Genomic DNA, 19,196 nt, shown 5'->3' with positions numbered 1-19,196 from the left:
GAAAACACTCAGCCCGCAGCTTCACAAAAAGAGTTCATAACCCATCTCTTGACATCATGGATCATATTTCTATATACAGTATATGCATGAATCTCAAAAGCCTGGAGATGGCTTCAAATTACATATCATTACAGAATTTTAAATAAGTTTATTCTAATAATAACTATGCATAAAAATGTTATCACATTTTTAAGCATAGTTATAATATTAGAAGTGGTTGCTTTTGCAACTAAAACACACTGTATATACCTCATGCACACTTGAAGGTCACAACTAAAATAATAACATAACTGCCAAAAGTATATAGACAGTGTTGCCTCATTTCTCAGCTTCAGTGACTAAAGACCTACAGCCCTCACGTCTGTAGTCAAATGCTGATGAAATGTGCAACATTTCGTCCGTTATTTTTATGTAACATGGCCGAATATTGTAAAAAAACACCCCCCAAAAAACCAAAGCAAAACAGTAAAGTATATAAAAAATGCAAGAGATGTGCATGATAATGTTGCAGTACAGAGTCAAAGCTATGAAGGCACATGCTTAGAATCCCTCACAGCACAATTACATTCAGACTGTAGGCTTAGTGGTAACTTCCTCTAGAAGTGGTTTGTAGAGCTCTGGGTCATCAGTGCTCTAAAAAAGAAAATATTGGTAAAGTAAAATGACACTGAATAAATCTGTTTGGGTTTATAGTTAGTCATCAAATATTCATATACTTCCATATAAGAACTCACACAAAACAAAAAACCCTCCACACATTCAGCCAACATTTTCTGCTTAAATAACAGTTTCACCTTGAAGCGATGCTAGTCCATTACCTTAGTTTGTCCCTTTTCTTTGCTCTTCAGACTCTTGATCCCCAAGACCACTGAGCTGATGGTGACGCAGAGCTCTAGGACTGACAGCACAATTAGCACAGCAATGATGCTTCTCAAGAGCGTCTGTTGGGATACAAACAACAGTGTTCAATTTTTTATTGCGGTAATACCCCTAGGATCAGAGACTCAGACCCTTTGAACAGAGAGTGGGCGGAGACTTCTGTCCCACATAGCAGAAAGGTCTGGCCCGGATCTGGTGTCAAGCCGGCACTGCTGGCTGACTTCTGGCATGGTAGGTGGTATGTCATCCAGATATGGGCCAGGTCTGGCAATGATGGCACTGTTTACGTGATGGCATGCCACATCTGGCTCGATTGTGGTTTGGTTTATGTGGCCCAGGCTCATAGAAAACAGATCTTCCCCGGATCCAGCATCAAGCTGGCACTTCTGACTGACTGGTGTCATGGCAGGGTGTATGTCAACCAGATGTGGGCCAGGTCTGGCAATGATTGCACTGTTTATGTTCCTATTTTCCTATTTTAGTTAGAAGACCCAAATGCCATGTTGCAATACTATACTGCTATGGTAGCCAATGTTTCAAATGCAGGTTTGACAGGTTTGTGAGTGTACACTTTATCCAAAACCATGTTTGGCACTGGGTGGCTGTAGCTCAGGAGGTAGAGCAGGTCACCTACTGATCAGAGGGCTAGTGGTTGAATCCCTGGCTCCTCCAGTCTGCATGTCAAGAGTGTGAATGTTTATGAATGTAGTGAGGAATCAGTTTAGAGAAAATGTGTGATTAGGTAAATGTGGCATGTTGTATAGAGCACTTTGAGAAATCCGGGAGAGTAGAAAAGTGCTGATAAGAGTCAGTCCATTTAATGTCTGAACAGAGTTTCGTCTTGCTGCTTTTGGACTATTATGTTACGGCACATGTCGTTATTACATGGCTTGATTAAGGTACACATTAGGCTGACATCTGGGGCCAGAGCTGAAACTGTTCTGGGCCAGCACAGGGCCAGCAGTATGTCTGCAACTGGCCCATGTGTGGGCCACCTCTAGCAAACCAGATTTGGGCCACCAAAGGGCCGTCATTCTTTGCGGTATGTGGGCCATGTGTAAGCACATTGTGTTGGCCAGATCTGGGCCATACCAATTTTGCTATGTGGGGTACAGATGTGACTGTGATCGCAACATCATCCCACATAGCAAGCAGGTCTGGTTCGGATTTGGTATCAATTCGGCACTTCTGGCTGACTTCTGGCATGATAAGACGTATGTCATCCAGATATGGGCCAGGCCTGGCATAGATGGCACTGTCTATGTGATGGCATGCCATATCTGGCTCGATTGTGGTTTGGTTTATGTGGCCCAGGCCTACAGAAAACAGGTCTGGCCCAGATCTGGCATCAAGCTGGCACTTCTGACTGACTGGTGTTTTGGCAGAGTGTATGTCAACCAGATGTGTGCCAGGTCTGGCAATCACGCCACTGTTTATGCGATGGCATGCCATATCTCAGGTGGTAGTGCAGTTTACAAACTGATCGGAAGGTTAGTGGTTCGATCCCTGGCTCCTCCAGTCTGCATGTCAAGAGTGTGAATGTGTATGAGTGTAGTTAGGAACCTGGAGGTCACAAAAGCGTGGATAAGTTTTTCCAGGTCCCTGTGTGGTATATAATGCTTAGCTTTAGAAATCTGGCGCAGTTGAAAAAAAACAGATTTAACTACAGATGATACTTGCTTATCGAGCTTAAAGGAGCTATCCAAATAGACACCCAGGTTACGCATAGAATCAGAGAGAGAGTTAGCTAGGGGCCCCAGCAGGGCAACAAGCTGGTCTCGAGGAATATGGCTGTCGAACACCATAACTTCAGTTTTTTTCTCATTTAAAATGAGAGAATTATCTGACAGCCAATCTTTAACCTCTCTCAGGCAATCGTACAGGGAGTTCAATGATGCTGACAAATCATCAGTCTAGTTGACAATAGATTTGAATGTCATCAGCGTAAAAGTGATAAGAAATATTGTATTTTTCAAATATGGAGCCCAAGAGAATAATAAAGGGCCCAATACAGACCCCTGGGACACACCACAACAGAGAGGGGCAACAGAGGAAGAGTATCCTCCCATCACAACAGAGAAGGATCTATCAGTGAGGTAAGAATTAAACCAGTTAAGGGCGGAACCCTTGATGCCTACAACATGCTCTAGCCTCCTCAAGAGTATATTATGATCAACCATGTCAAAGGCTGAAGACAGAGCCAATAAAACTAAAACGGCAGGGCGACCAGAGTCAGCAAATACAAGAAGATCATTATAGACTCTTAGCAGGGCCGTTTCAGTGCTATGGTGTGGCTTAAAGCCAGACTGGTATTTGTCAGTAATATTATTTGCAACTAAGTAGGCCTGTATTTGGAGAAAGACGGCTTTCTCTAAAATTTTTGATAAAAAAGGAAGTTTCGAGATTGGCCTATAATTGGCAGGGTCATTCTGATCGAAATTACTTTTTTTAAGAACTGGGTGCACTACCGCATGTTTAAAAGCAGTCGGGACACAGCCCACTAACAATGATAAATTCATTAAAAATAAGATGCAAGGCCCAATTTCCTCAAAACCTTCCTTGATAATTCAGGATGGAAGGATATCATGCACAGAATTTGAGTTTCTCAATTGTTCAATTATTCCCTTAAGAGTGGGGAGTGATAACAGCTCAAAGTGAGAAAAGGTGGACATGCATCCTAAAACCGGAACAGGATTCAGCACAAGAGAGTGAGAGTGTGAAGCCTTCAGTAATAAAACTTTTCCACTAAAGTGATTAAGAAAATGCTCACAGAGAGCCTGAGAGGCCGAGCTCGAAGATCCAGGACAGGGATTTATCACTGAATTAAAATTTTTGAATAACATTCGGGGGTTGTGGCTATTAGTCTCAATAATATCTGATAGGAAAGCTGCTTTAGCTGCCTTTACGGAGTTCTGGTATAGAAAGCGGCTCCTACAAAAAATGTCATAGGATATCTGAAGCCTGTCTTTTTTCCACCTCCTTTCAGATTGACGGCAGACACGACGTAAGGCTCGTATAGTGTCATTTAGCCATGGTTGATGAGAAGTTCTGGGACGTTTCAACTTTATAGGGGCCACAGTATCTAAGATGGAACAACAGGTGGATAGCATAGCGTTGGCAAAATCATCAACCGAGGGAGGTGTGTAACAGTTAATATCAGTGAAATCTGGATCAAAAAAGGCAAAGTTTAGAAAGGCCGTAATGAAGTTAGCCACAGTCTCAGAGTTAATGATACGTACAGGGCGATGACAGCCTTTAGAATTTAAATCAATTGCACATAGCTCAACATCAAACATGACCAAAAAATGGTCAGAAATACCAGCATTATCAATGTCCATAGTACAAATATCCAAAGCATATGAGAGGACCAAATCCAAAGTATGGCCTTTAAGATGAGTTGGTTCCCTGACCCACTGTGTAAGGTTAAAAGAGTCAATTAGAGCAAGAAAATCCTTGGCTAGGGGGTCATCAGCACAACAAATATGTATGTTAAAATCTCTAGTAATAAGAGCTTGGTAATAACTTAATAAAAATGAACCTAAGAAGTCAGCAAATTCACAAATAAAAGACCTATTATATTTAGGTGGTCGATAAATCACAGCACATAGAATCGTTGGGGGTCCAGCAAGCTCCAATAGTTGAACCTCAAAACTAGAATAGGTAGGAGAGGGCAGTTGCCGAACTTTAAGTTTATTTTTAAAAACAGAGGCCACGCCTCCACCTCTTCCTGAGGGTCTCGGTGAACTGAAGAACACACAGTCCGGAGGCAGTAGCTCTGAAAAGGAAGAGGACCCACCATGACGAATCCAAGTTTCAGTCAATAACAGAGCATCAAGCCAAGAGGTGAGGAAGAGGTCATTTAAGATGAAGGTTTTATTCACCAGCGATCTTGCGTTTAATAAAGCCATCCGAGAGATCGGCATCTTATCTCTGCTGGAAGCACGTCTTAGCTGGCTTAAATACCTGTGCCATACACCATCACTGGGGGACCCAATCCAAACACGAACAGGCAGAGAGACTACTGGAGAACCCGGACAGGCTTGTTTACCGACCGCACAGATCCAGCGATGGTTGAGCAGCCTGAAGGATGATGGATCCCGAGCGGATGGAAGTCGTATAATCCCCGCAGTGGTGAGGGAATTAGCTGCAACTGATGTTTTAAGGTAAGCCTTAAGGCGAACCTGAAACCCACTCCATTTGTCCCGCTTCCTATAGCGCTTCTTAGGCGGGGAGCAGAGAGGGGAACCGTATGAACCAGTGGAAGAGCTGATACGTGGAAAGGTAGCGTCTCCCAAATTCCAGCCTTGATCCAACCCAGCATAGGGGGGGAAACGAAGATTTAACAGAGTATCCCGGTCGTAGGTGATTAATGCATAACCATCTGGGGGGCATAGTGCCAGAAAGATAACAAATGATAAACAAATATCAAGGAAAAGAGATCGACAACAGAGACGAGGATGGCCTGCCGTATACACTGGCGCCATCTTTACACGCTTAAATATACATACACAGTTACTGTCCCTCCATTTACAGAGTAAGAGGCGTCACGGTGTGATTATTTTACGTGTAGTTGTTTTTTTTCTCTGTGTAATAATATTCAACATTGCTATCAATACATTTTTCAAAAAATGCCTCTCTGTGCAAAATGGGTTCAAAAACATAAACAACTGTGGGATACTGTTTGTCCGTGATTTGAAGAGCCCAGCGCGTGCTCCCAACGAAGGGAAAACCAATTCTGCAGGGGAGACCTACCTTGGCACTTGTGCAGGTGAAGCCAAAGGGAAGAAATGCTTCGCCATATTTTCTAGTCTTTGGCTTAGAACGAAGTTGGTTTGGAAACATATTCAGCGATGCTTCATCTCCTGCTTTGTGTTTCTGTGGGCACCCCGTGCTAGCATTTCCTAAGCGTTTTGTTTTTTTCCTTTTCATACCCCCACCCCCCCCCCCCCCCGCCATGGCTCTGCGCCCCCCTAGGGGGCGGGCCCCACACTTTGGGGAGGTCTGCATTAGGCTGACATCTGGGGCCAGAGCTGAAACTGTTCTGGGCCAGCACAGGGCCAGCAGTGTGTCTGCAACTGGCCCGTGGCTGCACACCACCTACAGATGGCCCACATACCGCAATAAATGACGGCCCTTTGGTGGCCCAGATCAGGTTTGCCAGAGGTAATCCACACATGGGCCAGCACAGGACCACCAGTGTGTCTGAAACTGGCCTTGTGCTGACCCATGTGTGGGCCACCTCTGGCAAACCAGGTCTGGGCCACCAAAGGGCCGTCATTCTTTGCGGTATGTGGGCCATATGTAAGCACATTGTGTGGGCCTGATCCGGGCCATACCAATTTTGCTGTGTGGGATCCTACAGTCAAAAACCTACATATACTATTATCTGATCACCAGCTGCAAATCCACAGATTTCGGAAGCAGAAACCTGTGATCATATCTACGAAACAAAGCCGTATATTTTCCACTTGTCATTTAGGTATTTTAACTTGAACTAACCTTACCTACACTTACCATAATTATTGTTTTGCCGTCGTCGTAGCATCCCTTACAAATGTCCGGCCAATATAGATTAGATACACTGATGGTGTACAGCACAATGGCTGCAATGGCAAAAGCAACCCCAGTCAGATTCAGAATCACATTGATGATAACCTGAAATACAAGATGTGTCAGTTAATGTAAAATCAAATTTTCAACATTAGAAGGCTGGTCGGTTAACAGTTTTATAGTCAGTCAGTGCAGGAAAGCTTGCAGTGGTTGGTATTAATCTAAGAAAGCTCTGCAACTCCATCCTACATCAATACATATACATAGATGTGCATACATAAGACCTGGCGTAAACGTGTATATTAAAATAGAATATTATATGTCTACTTTTATATCTTCAACTTAAACCGGAAAAAGAAGAGAAAACGAAATTCAAGTTGTCCTTCTAAGATTTATATGAACTACTCACCAGACATGGACTTGGATACTTGTCAGACAAAATGCTGACAACTCCAAACACGATGAACTACACAAGACAAAAAAACAAAGACATTAAAGTTACATTCCTCCAACTGAACGAGGAGACACATCATGTGTTTAAAGTTACAACAAGAAACTGCAAAATATCTATAAAACCACAGAAGGGATTAAGATTTCCAATAATAAAACACATTTGATTTCATAAGATCCTCCAGCTTTTTCTTAAGCACCAACTCTGATACTCTACATACTCTGAACCGGTGTTTCTCAACCACTATGCTGTGGCACATACGTGTGCTGTGAGAAATGGTCAAGTGTGACGTGGAAGATTATCTGGTTCCACCTTATTCGTACTCTAAGCAATCGGCATGAGTAACAGGCAGAACAATTACATTCTCTTCCACTAGAAGGCAGTACAACTACCTGCTCTAATTAAATGGGTTGCCAACTGCCAGTAAAACAGAAGAAGACGAAGGAGAAATTACATAATAGTCATGCTGTGAGACGATGCAGCGTGTAATACCAATAGATAAATATTTGTTTTTGCATTTTGCATTTTGATCTTTCAATTCAAGTCAAAGTCAAGTAAAAGTAAACTTTATTGTCATCTCTGCTATAAACAGTTCAGTATTTAGAGAGACGAGACGACGAGGCTCCAGTTCCATACAGTGCAAAAGAACAACAATAAATATAGGAAGAGTAACAATAAGAAGAATAAATATATATACACTTTGAGACTGAGGTAAGGGGAGTAAATATCCACTTTGAGGTAAAAAGGGTTAATAACAGTCTAAAAATTTACAATTGAGATTTTGAACTGACTTTGAAGCGGTTTAAGATGACCAACCTAGCAGCTTTACAGTTTACAGTGTGAAATAATTGATCTGTCATTAGTTGTTATCAGTAAACTGCTATAGAGTTAACTGCTATTTGTTTTTGTATCTGATCTTTGTATCTTCATCTTTTAATTGAGTTATCAGTTAACACTCTTAGGGTAACTGCTGTTTGTTTCTGATCCTTGCATTTGATCTCGGGATTAATTTCTTTCATCAGTTGATGATAAGTAAACAGTCTTGGGGTTAGCTGTTTTGTTTTTGCATTTGATCTTATAATGGATTTTTGGCAGATTGATAGCCGTCAGCAGTTCTAAAATTAACTGCTTCTCTGATTATGCCATATGATTTTCTTTGATTGATTCATATATACAGTTAAATGCGTGAGTCAATTTCTAAATTCATTTTCATTTCTGTTTGGTATGATTCTGAACACGATTACTCTTAAGTTGATTGCTAAATTGACTCTTATTTTTGTTTGATTAATTTCTAATCAAGTATTGATACAGATTCGTTGTTTAGTTAATTCTTACATTGATTTTTGACATTGTTGATTTCATCTTTTATTAGATTAGTACAATGTGTTAGTTTTTGAATTATTTACCAGCTGGGTTGAACAGCTCTGATTTTGCTTGCTTTAAATTAGAATAATTAAATTTGCAGTTCTATATTAGAATTACTTTCTTTAAAATTGAAGTTTGCAGTTTCATGAAAAGAGAAAAACATTGCAACCATATTCCAAATAGAGAAGCAAGCTAATGAAGAATATGAGCAAGCAGAATGGAAGGAAAAAGGGAGAAAATCAGGAGGCTCCAAGAGGAAGGAAATGGACAAGAAGCGAGAGCACGTGATGACAACCTTAGATATGTGCTATTGGGTGCTAAGAGGAAAAGAAAGACAAGTAAGAATCCAAGATCCAGACCACAAGTTACAAGGTGAAGACCAAAAATTACAAACATCATCACGAAGAACTGGGCTACAGACTACAACACCTGGAGCTTTTACCTGACTGTTTGAGTTTGCCTAGATCTGACAGCTCACCTGGAAACTCCGGTCATCCAGTGAAGTTGAATCCAAGGACATTGAATGTCACACCTGAGGGAAAACCTGATGCAGAGGGAGAGAAACAACAGCTGAACAGATTGTGGAGGAAAGAAGATGGTCCTTTTCAAAGGAGGAGAACGTGAGATTGAAGAAGAAGCTAACGAGAGATTAGCCTAACATGACTACCAGAGAGGATGTAACCACAGGTAAGCAAACTCAAACTGCAGAGATGTGAGGTAAGGAAAGCACACGGATGCTGGGGCCCTGGTCTGAAGGTCCTTCTCCCATAATTCCTCACATAATCCCTTCCTTCCTCTGGACAAGCTACAAGGAGACTCCATACCGATTCCTCCAACGACAAATCAGGATATTCTAGTAGGAGAGCAGCAGACCAGAAGAAAGGAGACAATGAGTGACTCAGATTCTGGGAATCAAAAAGAAGACACCGATAACGACCATGAGGAGGAGACTGTGGCTTTCAGTAAGAAACATGCTAAGAAAACTGAGGGAGGTCATCAGTTCAATGGAAAATCAAAACTGACCAAACAAATAAAAAAGACAGACTGGCTTGCTGAATTCTGAAATAGTGGGATGAATGGAAGAAGAGGACACAACTGGATCAGAATTGAAGCTGGGAGAAACACGTGGTTCACCAGTGACATCAAGAAGCCAGAGGGATAAAAATGACACGGAGGATGAATTTGATTATCAAGAATTACCTGCATCTGCAGAGCTAGCGGTGTGCACTGGACCAGACTGGTAAATGGTCTGGTTCTCATATAGCGCTTTTCTACTCATCTGAGCACTCAAAGCGCTTTACACAACTTGTGCATTCACCCATTCACACCAGCACATCTTTCTAAGTGCTTTCTAGCTAACATTCACACACATTCATACTTCGATGGACGCATTGGAGAGCAATTTGGGGTTAGTATCTTGCCCAAGGATATTTGGTATGTAGACTAGGGGAAGCCAGGAATCAAACCACCAACCTTCCGATCAGTGGATGACCTGCTCTACCACCTGAGCTACAGCCACCCCGGAGGTAAACTGGACTGACTGGAGGTAAAGAAGCAACATCGGCCACTTGCTATGCCAGTTCATATAACAATGACAGGAGAACCAGTTTATCTCAGAGATCTTGAAGGACTGGTGAGAAAATTACCACCTTTGCGTGCTGGAGCACCAGCATGGATTTCGACTTTTGAAGACAACACAGCAGGAGAGACACTTGCCATTAGAGACATTCATGCCTTGCTTTCTTGAACAGAAGGGGTAACACAGTGCATGAAAACTGCTGGAAGGAATTAGGATTGGCTCTGGAACCCGTGATAGCGATCGATTTGATCATATGAGAACCCTGTACCCGGGAATGAAAATCTAAGGCCACTTAAAGAATTGAAGTTGGAAGCCAATTAGACCTTGATTGCATATCTGGAACGAGTAGCCCTACTTTGAGAACATCACACAGGAGTGCGGCCTGATAGGAGTGAGGCAACCGTACAACTTGTGGAGAAATCAGAGTGAAATTGGTTTGCCAAGATCTGCAAGACTTGCCTGATGGGGTGGTTGGATTGAGTGTTATGACAGATTTGTTATGGAGAGAGCACTTGCAACATCGTGTCAGGAGACCGTCCGATGTCCGACCCAATATCCACAACAGATGAGGGCCCAGAGACTGACAGCTGGACCACAAGGAAGGATTCCAGACGATGGCGAAGGGAGAGTACCAAACTACAGACAAATGCTCCAGCCAGTGGTGGTCCCCAAGATCTGGACCAAAACCCATATTGATGGGGCCCTGGAGTATATGCAGGTCCAGTTACAACACCTAAGACAGAGCCAATGGTGACGTGTACAAATGAGGGTGAGAAGATCTGCTTAATGGCTGATACTGGAGCAAAAATTTCAGCATTGAACATTTTAACCATTGTCAACAAACACTCTACAGCTGAACTGACTTGGACTCAGGAAGGAGGAGTGGTGTTTTTGACACCAAACAGATATTGGCACAAGCAGTGGCCCTTGCCTCACCAGACTATAAGACTGATTTTTTCATGGATGTTTCTGAAAAAGGCGGAATTGTAAATGCCATGCTTTTTCAGAAAAAGGAGGGAGTAAAACAGAAGATTGGACAAAATGGAAAAGCGCAAGCAAAAATCAACCATTAAAAAAACAACAAAAAAACCCCCATCAAAAAACATTAAAAATCAACAATAACCATGGAGTTTTGGCATTTTTTGCACTCAAGTGAAGATCCTCTGGGTGAGTGGTTGAAAAATAAATTTATAGAATATACTGATGGTGTCACTGGCTACATTCATAGCTATATTGACTTGTGGATGTTGTCTAATCCAATGTTTGAGGGCTGTAATTAACATGTAACAATGGCACTAATGGAAAAACATGCAGCACCATCCTATCAGATGCCATTGCTGGTTGGGATCAGAGCTGAATTAAGTGAGGAGGATTCATGGCTGAGCCGAGACACAAGTTGGAACACTTGGTGTTGAGAATTAAGAAGGGCTAAATGTATATTGCTTATTTGCATGCTTAGGCTTTTAATGATTAAAAAGAAACACTGAATCATGTTTAGAAGGTAAAATGCCTATGTTCGTTTGGTGCGTTCTCCTGAGGGGACAGGTTGACGGTCTATAAGACCCAACTACTGACCAAAGGAGGGCAACAGCTGATTTTATACTGGCTTGAGCACAGGACTCCACTCCAGTTAAGAGGGAAAGGCTGAAAGGCTGAGTATTACACTGGAAGGACGGCTGTTGGATAGCAGCAGAACGAAACACGTTCTCTTTGCTCTTTAAATGCTTTGCTTCTTTTATTGATTTTTATGCTGATTTTTTCCCTTTTTTCCGTATGAGCTTACCTGCGATAGCTTCTGGACACTTATAGATCATTAGGACTTAAGTGTTCTTAACAGAAACTGCATCATTTTTATAGCTACCTTATCTTCAGCGCTCCGTGTGTGTGTGGCCTACACACAGCTGAAGCCTGATTTACAGCGTCTGGGCACCGAGCAGACTCAATAGCCTGGAAAGGTGCTAACCGCTAGGCTAACTAGCAACAAGATGCCTCCCCTCTCCACAGATGACTACCACAGCCTCCTGCAGAAGATTGCAGTACTGGAGACAAAAATTCATTGCTTAGAAGTAAACGTGGAGGTAAATGGACTGTGTGGAAATGAAACAACCTTGCCATTGATTCAAAACAATGGCGATGAGCAAGCTAGTACACAGCTAAGGAGCACAGATAACATGACCAAGAAAGAAGATCCATTATAATGAATCCTCAAGTGATAATCCCCCCCTTGGACTGTCTTGGTGCAAAACCAAGACATAAATCATGTCTCCTGGATGGGGGAGGACGTATCACAGGCAGGGCACGGCGAGTGGAAATCTCTGAAACCGACTGGCCTTCACTTCAGCTGAACTTCATTCGACCATGGCCTGCAAAGACTTTGCCAAATTCTTCACAGACAAAATCCAAAAGATTAGACAAGCAATTGGTACATCAACAGCATATTCAGGATATGTACTGTGTCCATGGAAAAACAGTTTAAACACCATCAAACAGTTTCACCCTATTAACAGCAAAGACCTGGAGGACATCTTAGGTCAACTGAACTCCTCCTCTTGCTGTTTAGATGTCCTGCCAACAAGTTTTTTCAAAAAGGTCTCAAAGACTTTGGAGTCAGACCTGTTACAGATCATCAACTTTTCTTTAATGTCAGGTGTGTTTCCAGAACCACTAAAAACTTCTGTAATTAAACCTATACTGAAAAAGGACAATCTTGACAAGACACAAATGAACAACTAAAATGATTAAATAAAGCTGTTTTTTGATATTTTTATATACACATCACATGTACTCATAAACTTGTTGGTGCTCTGTGTTTTTGAGGTGCAGAGGGTCTTTTTTGCTACATGCTCGGTATCAGGATAATATTAAATAATCGAGGCTAGGCAGGGAGGGTTTTTTTGTCTCTGTCATTCCAGGAAACGAGCAGATAATGAGGGATGTGAACAGACGTGAGTGAGGGAAGGAGACTCAAAGAGTGACAACAGGACTGCCACGTCAGTTCCAGAAGAAGATAGTCATAATAATAATGCGTTATTGTTGGGATATAAAACTGTATGGCCCGATTCAGGGTCATCCTTTTTGTCGAGTCACATGGCTGCTTTCACAGAGAGGTCCAGCGCTGCCGAAGCAAATTAAATCTTTTCAAAAGACAGATATTTCTCCTGTACTTCCTTCGAAGAAATTGAAAATGACAGATGTCCATGTTTTTGGATATTATTTCCATATTTTGATTCGTCTGACCACAGAACAGTTATGCACTTTGCTTTTTAAATTAGCTTTGGCCCAGAGAAGATATTTCTGCCCTGTTACCAGTTAACCTAATACACTGCAAAATGTTTCTCCAGCAGCTCCTTTGAGTAGTATTTACTTATGTGGATCCATTCTTCGTTAAAAAAAATGAGGAAAAAGCTGCTTAGCTTGCTTACCAACCCTCCCATCCAACAAGGATAGCCGGTATAACTCATGGTCCATGATCCATCATGTTGGCTTATAAGGATTGATCCGAGGACAACATTGAGAAGCCCAATCATAATCTGCAGAGTCTGAGAAAGAAGAAGCACAGAATGAACAACTTGTGATGTAGGTGTTCAACACCAGTCATAGAATATGCTGTATACTGGAACACTTTCTCTCAGGCTTTTTCTGTAGTGTAAAGAAAACCCTTTTAAACTATCCATCCATTCTCTTCTGTTTATCGTTGTCAGGGTCGTGGGGGGCCTGGAGCCTATCCCAGCTGTCTTAGGGTGAGAGGCAGGGTACACCCTGGACAGATTGCCAGTCTGTCACAGGGCTAACACATAGAGACAGACAAACATTCACATTCACACCCACATACACACCTTTGAGCAATTTTAACCGCATGCCTTTGGACTGTGGGAGGAAGCCGGAGAACCCAGAGAGGACTGACGCAAACATGGGGAGAACATGCAAACTCGACACGGAAAGACCCCAGCCTGATGGTGGAAATGAAGTCAGGAGGAGGCAACATTGCTAAAAATCGTGCTGCCCTCTTTCAAACCACAGTGGATAAAAGCTTCTCACTTTTAAGTCCAATATATTTGTCAGTGAGAGAGTTAGACTCACGTGGGGTAAGGAAACATGACACTGATACAAAGCCGGTGGCATCCCTGACACATAAAATTTACCTTTACTCTGTCTTCTTGGAAGGCTTTCTAACATTAATAGGAGGCAACAATAGTTCTGACAGTGTTTTATCTCCTGAATATTTAAATGTACAAGTGGATGAGTGAGTTTGTCGGTAAGCCTTTAAAGGAGTATTTGGTGGGTGCAAAGAAGAAGCTCATTAAAAGAATATTAACTAAACATGTATCAGACTAAGTTAGCAGTTCATTTGCATTTTTAATACAACTTCTGGAGGTTTATCTGAAGCTTTTAAGGTTGTAGCTCACCCCAAGCACTATCTCAGAAGGTCTTTTGAGGTGCCTTAGGTGCTGAGACACTTTGCAGCACACTGGACTGCAGCAAAGGTTCTTGAGGATCTGGCACAGAGGAGGCCAAGGGCTATTAGGGTCAGAGGTCAAGGTGAGTATAGTGACTCCATCAGCCTTGGACACAGTGACAGACATCCTGCCTTGAGATCCTGGAGACTGAAAGAGAGAAGAGTAGAAAAAAATGAACATAGTCTGAATCACATTAAGGCCCCAGCTGTGGAGAAATGCCTGAACTCATTGAAGTGTTAAGACAAAACATTTATTTAACTTGTGCAAACAACAAAATTAAAAATCTAAATCCCTCAATACCGATTTGTAACCCAAAGGATTTGACACAACGCAGAAGCTTGTGCTTTGCCGTTGTTTTTTTTTTTTTGTACAATAGCACTTTTTGCTTTTTGCACGTTCCAGTGAGTTTTGCTCCAGCTCCAGCAGCTCTCTTCCTCTCCGGCCCTGCCGCTACTGAAATAGAGAGTTGACCGCCCACCAGATGGCCAGGCACTCCTTTTCTACTGTACTGTACCTGGTCTCATGCTCCGACAATTTTCAGCTGATGTACACAATGGGGTGGTCAATGATGTACACAGGAGCTCGTCGACCCGGGTCATTGGGTAGACATCAAAAGGTGACACTTCGTTCATCTTGCAATAGTTCACACAGAACCATATAGACCTAACTATGGGGCTACACCAAGCACTGTGTGACTCTTCTATTATTCCCAGCTTTAACATTTCTGCCAATTCCTTTTGCACAATTTGTCTTTTGTGCTCAGATAACATGTAGTGGTGCGAACACACCATCACACCAGGCTGCATTTCAAAGTGATGCTTCATGAGATTTGTATGGCCGCGCAGAGGACAGAACACATCTGCAAAACACTGTTTTGCAGCTCATACATGCAAACGGCTTGTGTGAGCTGGTCATCACAATGGAGGGAGGCGGGAATGGTGGAATTTGGCACCTCTGGAGCCAACTCATCTCTCTTCCTAACCAGGCTCACCAGAGAAGCGGTTTCAGCCTCTCTTCACGCTTTAAGGAGGTTGAGGTGATATATCTGTGTGGCTCCGCCCCTGTCTGACTGTACCACTTTATAGTCTACATCCCCCACTCACTCTGTGACCATGAAGGGTCCTTGCCACTTGGCAAGTAACTTTAAGCCAAAAGAAGGGAGTAATACAAGTATTTTGTCTCCCGGTGAAAACTGCCAGTCTAGCCCCTCTGTAGTACAGGCGCTGCTGACATTCCTGGTCCTGGTGCAAATTCTCTCTTGATAACCTCCCCAGAGTGTGCAGCTTTGGTCTCAGGTCCATGATGTACTGAATCTCATTTTTCGCTGGGCTTGGACCTTCCTTTCAGTTTTCTTTAAGCCTCCAGTTATATTGGTTTCCAGGAACACTGATTATGTTCCTGGGTCAATCTGACCCGGGGCATGTTTACTCATCCAAAAGTGTCAGAAACACTGGCATTGATTATTTTACAATTTTCTTGTATAATTTTGATTTTTTTCGTTTTCTGTAGTGATGCAGATGACATGTGACATCTCTTCTGTTCTGGGTCAATCTGACCCGCAACATAACAGGAGGGTTAGGTCCAACCCCCCGCGTAGCTTTCTGTCGAACAGTAACTCTAAGGGACAATATCCTGTGGAGGCCTGGAGCACCTCCTGCACTGCAAACAACAGAGGGTCTAACCAGTGGTCCCAATTGCATTTATCCTCGTGAATGAACTTACAAATTATGGACTTTAAAGTCTTATTCAGCCGCTCCACCAGTCAGTCTGAGGGTGGTAGATGCCCGTCCGAATATATTTATTGCCCAGTAATCTTTTAGTGTGTGAGACAAATGAGGCAGAAATGGCTTCTGCTCCATGGCTGTGGGTTGGGCTGGTGGAGGCGGCCCCAGGACTGCCTTCACGGGGCTGGGACCGGTCAGACCGTCGCTGCTGGCTGTTCCTGTGGATGTTCCAATTGCGCTCCCAGGTGGTCCAAGGCCAGCAACACCGGAGCCTCGAGGCTCGCCAGCCGATGGCAGCGGACTCACTGCGCCATCCCGACTGGAAGTCCCTTCATGAATTGCTCCAGCACTACCGTCTTGAGCAGCTGCATTGCCCCTGGCGTGGGGGCAGGCTGTAATCACCTGGCTGCAGTGCCGTGCAGCCCCCTGGTGAACGCCAAGGGCCAGTCCTCCGGCCCCATCCATCCCATCTGGAAGGGGCGCCGATGGTCCTCAGGGGAGAGCCCCAGCCAGTCCAGAATGACTCTCCTAACGTCAGAAAGGACACGTACACCGTTGTGAGAAGGCTCAGTGCCGCCACCTGGGCTTCCACCAGTATGCGACCATGGTTGCCTGGAACACCCCCAGAATTGCTTGGGGGTCATCTGAGGAGCTTGGGTTTCAGCACCACTGTAACCCAAAGGACCCGACATGATGCAGAAACTTGCATTTTGCCTTTGTTTATTTGCTACAATATCACTTTTTGCACTTTCCAGCGCACACTTCTTCGGCTCCAGATCTGCACCAGTGCTCTGCTCCAGCAGCTCTTCTCCTCTCTGGCCCGGCCACTACTGAAATAGGGTAGGCATGATTAGATGACGCTTGTCGACTGTAAACACCGGCCTTCCCTGACACCACACCCTGAACCCACTGCTTCACTCCTCCTCTGCAGCTGAGCTACCAACCACACCCTGTCACACTATTGTCTTATATTAATTCTTATAAAATCACCTTATAATGAAGGTGAGCTCCATTAACTATAACTTATACTGAATGGCTTCTAATTATAATTAAATAAAATAACTTGTATATAAATAAATGACTACATAAAGTGATGCAGTTGTGTTTACATTTGCTGTCCATGTGCTATACATTTAACTATTAGATAAAGATGATGATTAACTGAATAACAGTACTGAAGATAAACACTCACAGTCACTTTATTAACCATTAAACTGCTTGTTAGTGAAATATCTAATGAAAGCACTTTAAAATATTTAAACATGTAGATATTGGAAAGATGATCTACTGAGGTTAAAGTGAAGAAAGGTGATTTAAGTGGTCTTTGGTAAGAGATGGGCTGGTCTGAATATTACAGAAACTGATGATCTATTTAGACAACTATCTCTAAAGTTTACAGAAAAATGTCCATAACGAAAAATTCAGTGAGTTCTGTGAGAGAAAAATACCTTGTTTATTATAGAGGTCAGAGAAGAATGGCCAGACTACTTTGAGCTTAAACAAAGGTGTTAGGAATAAAATGATTAAATAAGTTGTTTTTATGTGATTTTTATATACACATTGCAGTTGTGCTCATTAAGAGTTGGCACTCTGTATAATAAAGGTCAAAAGCATCAATTCAGCGCTATGATTGAATTGAATTATTGAGACTGACATGTTGAGTTGCAGAAGGATTTGCAAACATGCTTACACATCATAACTAATTAAAATCAGGATGACATTTCTCTGGGGCAAGGGAGTCTGAATAGAACGTCTGAATAAGTAGAAGCAACAGGCTGAGAATCGCAAGCGTATCTGTGCCAGGCAGAATTAAACCAGCTCTGAAGGCAAAAGGGCTCCTATTAGCAGCATGCACTCAATAAAGTGGCATTGGAGAGTATTTCTGAAACCGACACTGAGAAATCATGAAACAAATATCAGACAGATTGTACTGTAATTCCATCTTCCTGTGAAATTAAGTAACAGCGTAAAGCTGCATGAAAAAATCAGAACTTAATTCTCTTTTCATTAGCTTTGTTGATATTTTTGAAATCGTCTGGACTTTGTTTATTTTTTTTATCCTCCTCATATCAGGAAAGTGCTGTTACCTACCAGAGAGAAAACTCAACGTTGATCTGCTGTAAAGCGGAGGAAGCTCGACTTTACTCCTGTAAATGTTTGAAAGTCCAAAGTGACTGCGCTGCTACCAGCGGCAGGGAGCGAAACTGCGTCGACTGTTCTGGGAAATCGAGCTATGATTTTGGTCAGCCTTTTTTTCTGGACACTATAATATGACGCAGTATGACGTAATTCAACTATTACAGTAATACAGCTCCACCCTTGACTGGCACCACGGAGCGCATTGCAGCTTTCCAAGTTAGCCCTACAAGCTCGCTTTGATCTGCACCCCCTGTTTACCAATAATTACGTCACATTAACCTGGATTACAATACAAAATAAAACAAACCGATTTACTTGTCAGAGGAGAAGAAAAGCAAGCAAGATCCAAATTAATATCTGGTTGTATGTTTGTTGCGCAGCTATTGGTGGATGCGAGATTTTGCCCGTTGTTCTTCCGCCCATAAGGACGATATAAACATATTAACCCTTTGCTCAACATCCAGTTACACACAAAGATAATTGAAAATAATCCAATATAGAAGAATTACCCTCACTAGCAAAAAGGAACAACACAGTGAAAAACGTTGGTGGACTAATTTAGCAATATTTTATATGAACTCCAGTTATAACTATAAATATTTATATAAACATCTGCAAAACTTTTTTTTATATTACTTTGACATTGTGTTGGTTTTTTTTTTTCAATTATAATAAAAAGTTTAGCTAAAATGATGATAATTTATGACAATAATAATTCAGCAAATAAACGTTTTTATGAGGCGCCATCAAATTTGGGATTATTGAAAAGAATAACGGTGCTCTCTGGTGGACAGATAGTATGAAAGCAGACGTGTCACTACATTAACCTCAGGTTAAGGAAACAGATTATAATAATCAAAGCGCCGATTTTTATCTATTTATTGAGGCATTAAGTGAAACAGCAAATTGCTGTAGAAATGCAGGTTAATGACTGTTCGTAGGATTTTAGTGGAAAACCTCCAAGAAGTGTGTTGTATTATAACATAATTATTAATTATTTTTTTGCCCGGTATTTAAATATTAAATAACTACTATTGTTGATTACAACATGA

At 42.3% G+C, this 19,196-nt stretch overlaps 1 protein-coding gene across 2 annotated transcripts; it reads right to left on the bottom strand.

Moving 5' to 3' along the window:
- Positions 1-282: 282 nt before the first annotated feature.
- Positions 283-18,197, bottom strand: LOC134637087 (membrane-spanning 4-domains subfamily A member 8-like). Of its 2 annotated transcripts, XM_063487423.1 has the most exons (7): positions 18,097-18,197; positions 14,231-14,428; positions 13,247-13,363; positions 6,839-6,895; positions 6,394-6,534; positions 819-941; positions 283-633 (listed from the first exon to the last, which is right to left on the bottom strand). In XM_063487423.1, exons 2-7 carry the CDS (start codon positions 14,405-14,407, stop codon positions 568-570), a joined length of 681 nt encoding a protein of 226 aa, XP_063343493.1. In that variant the 5' UTR covers positions 14,408-14,428; positions 18,097-18,197; the 3' UTR covers positions 283-567. The 2 variants fall into 2 exon arrangements, with proteins under 2 accessions (XP_063343493.1, XP_063343494.1); XM_063487424.1 differs by lacking the exons at positions 13,247-13,363; positions 14,231-14,428; positions 18,097-18,197 and adding an exon at positions 8,724-8,802.
- Between the last annotated feature and the right edge of the window lie 999 nt (positions 18,198-19,196).

The sequence above is a fragment of the Pelmatolapia mariae genome, linkage group LG10_11 (genome assembly GCF_036321145.2).
Source record: "Pelmatolapia mariae isolate MD_Pm_ZW linkage group LG10_11, Pm_UMD_F_2, whole genome shotgun sequence".
NCBI lineage: Eukaryota > Metazoa > Chordata > Actinopteri > Cichliformes > Cichlidae > Pelmatolapia > Pelmatolapia mariae.
Note: the sequence above shows the minus strand (reverse complement) of the source record. Positions and strands in the feature narration are given on the sequence as shown.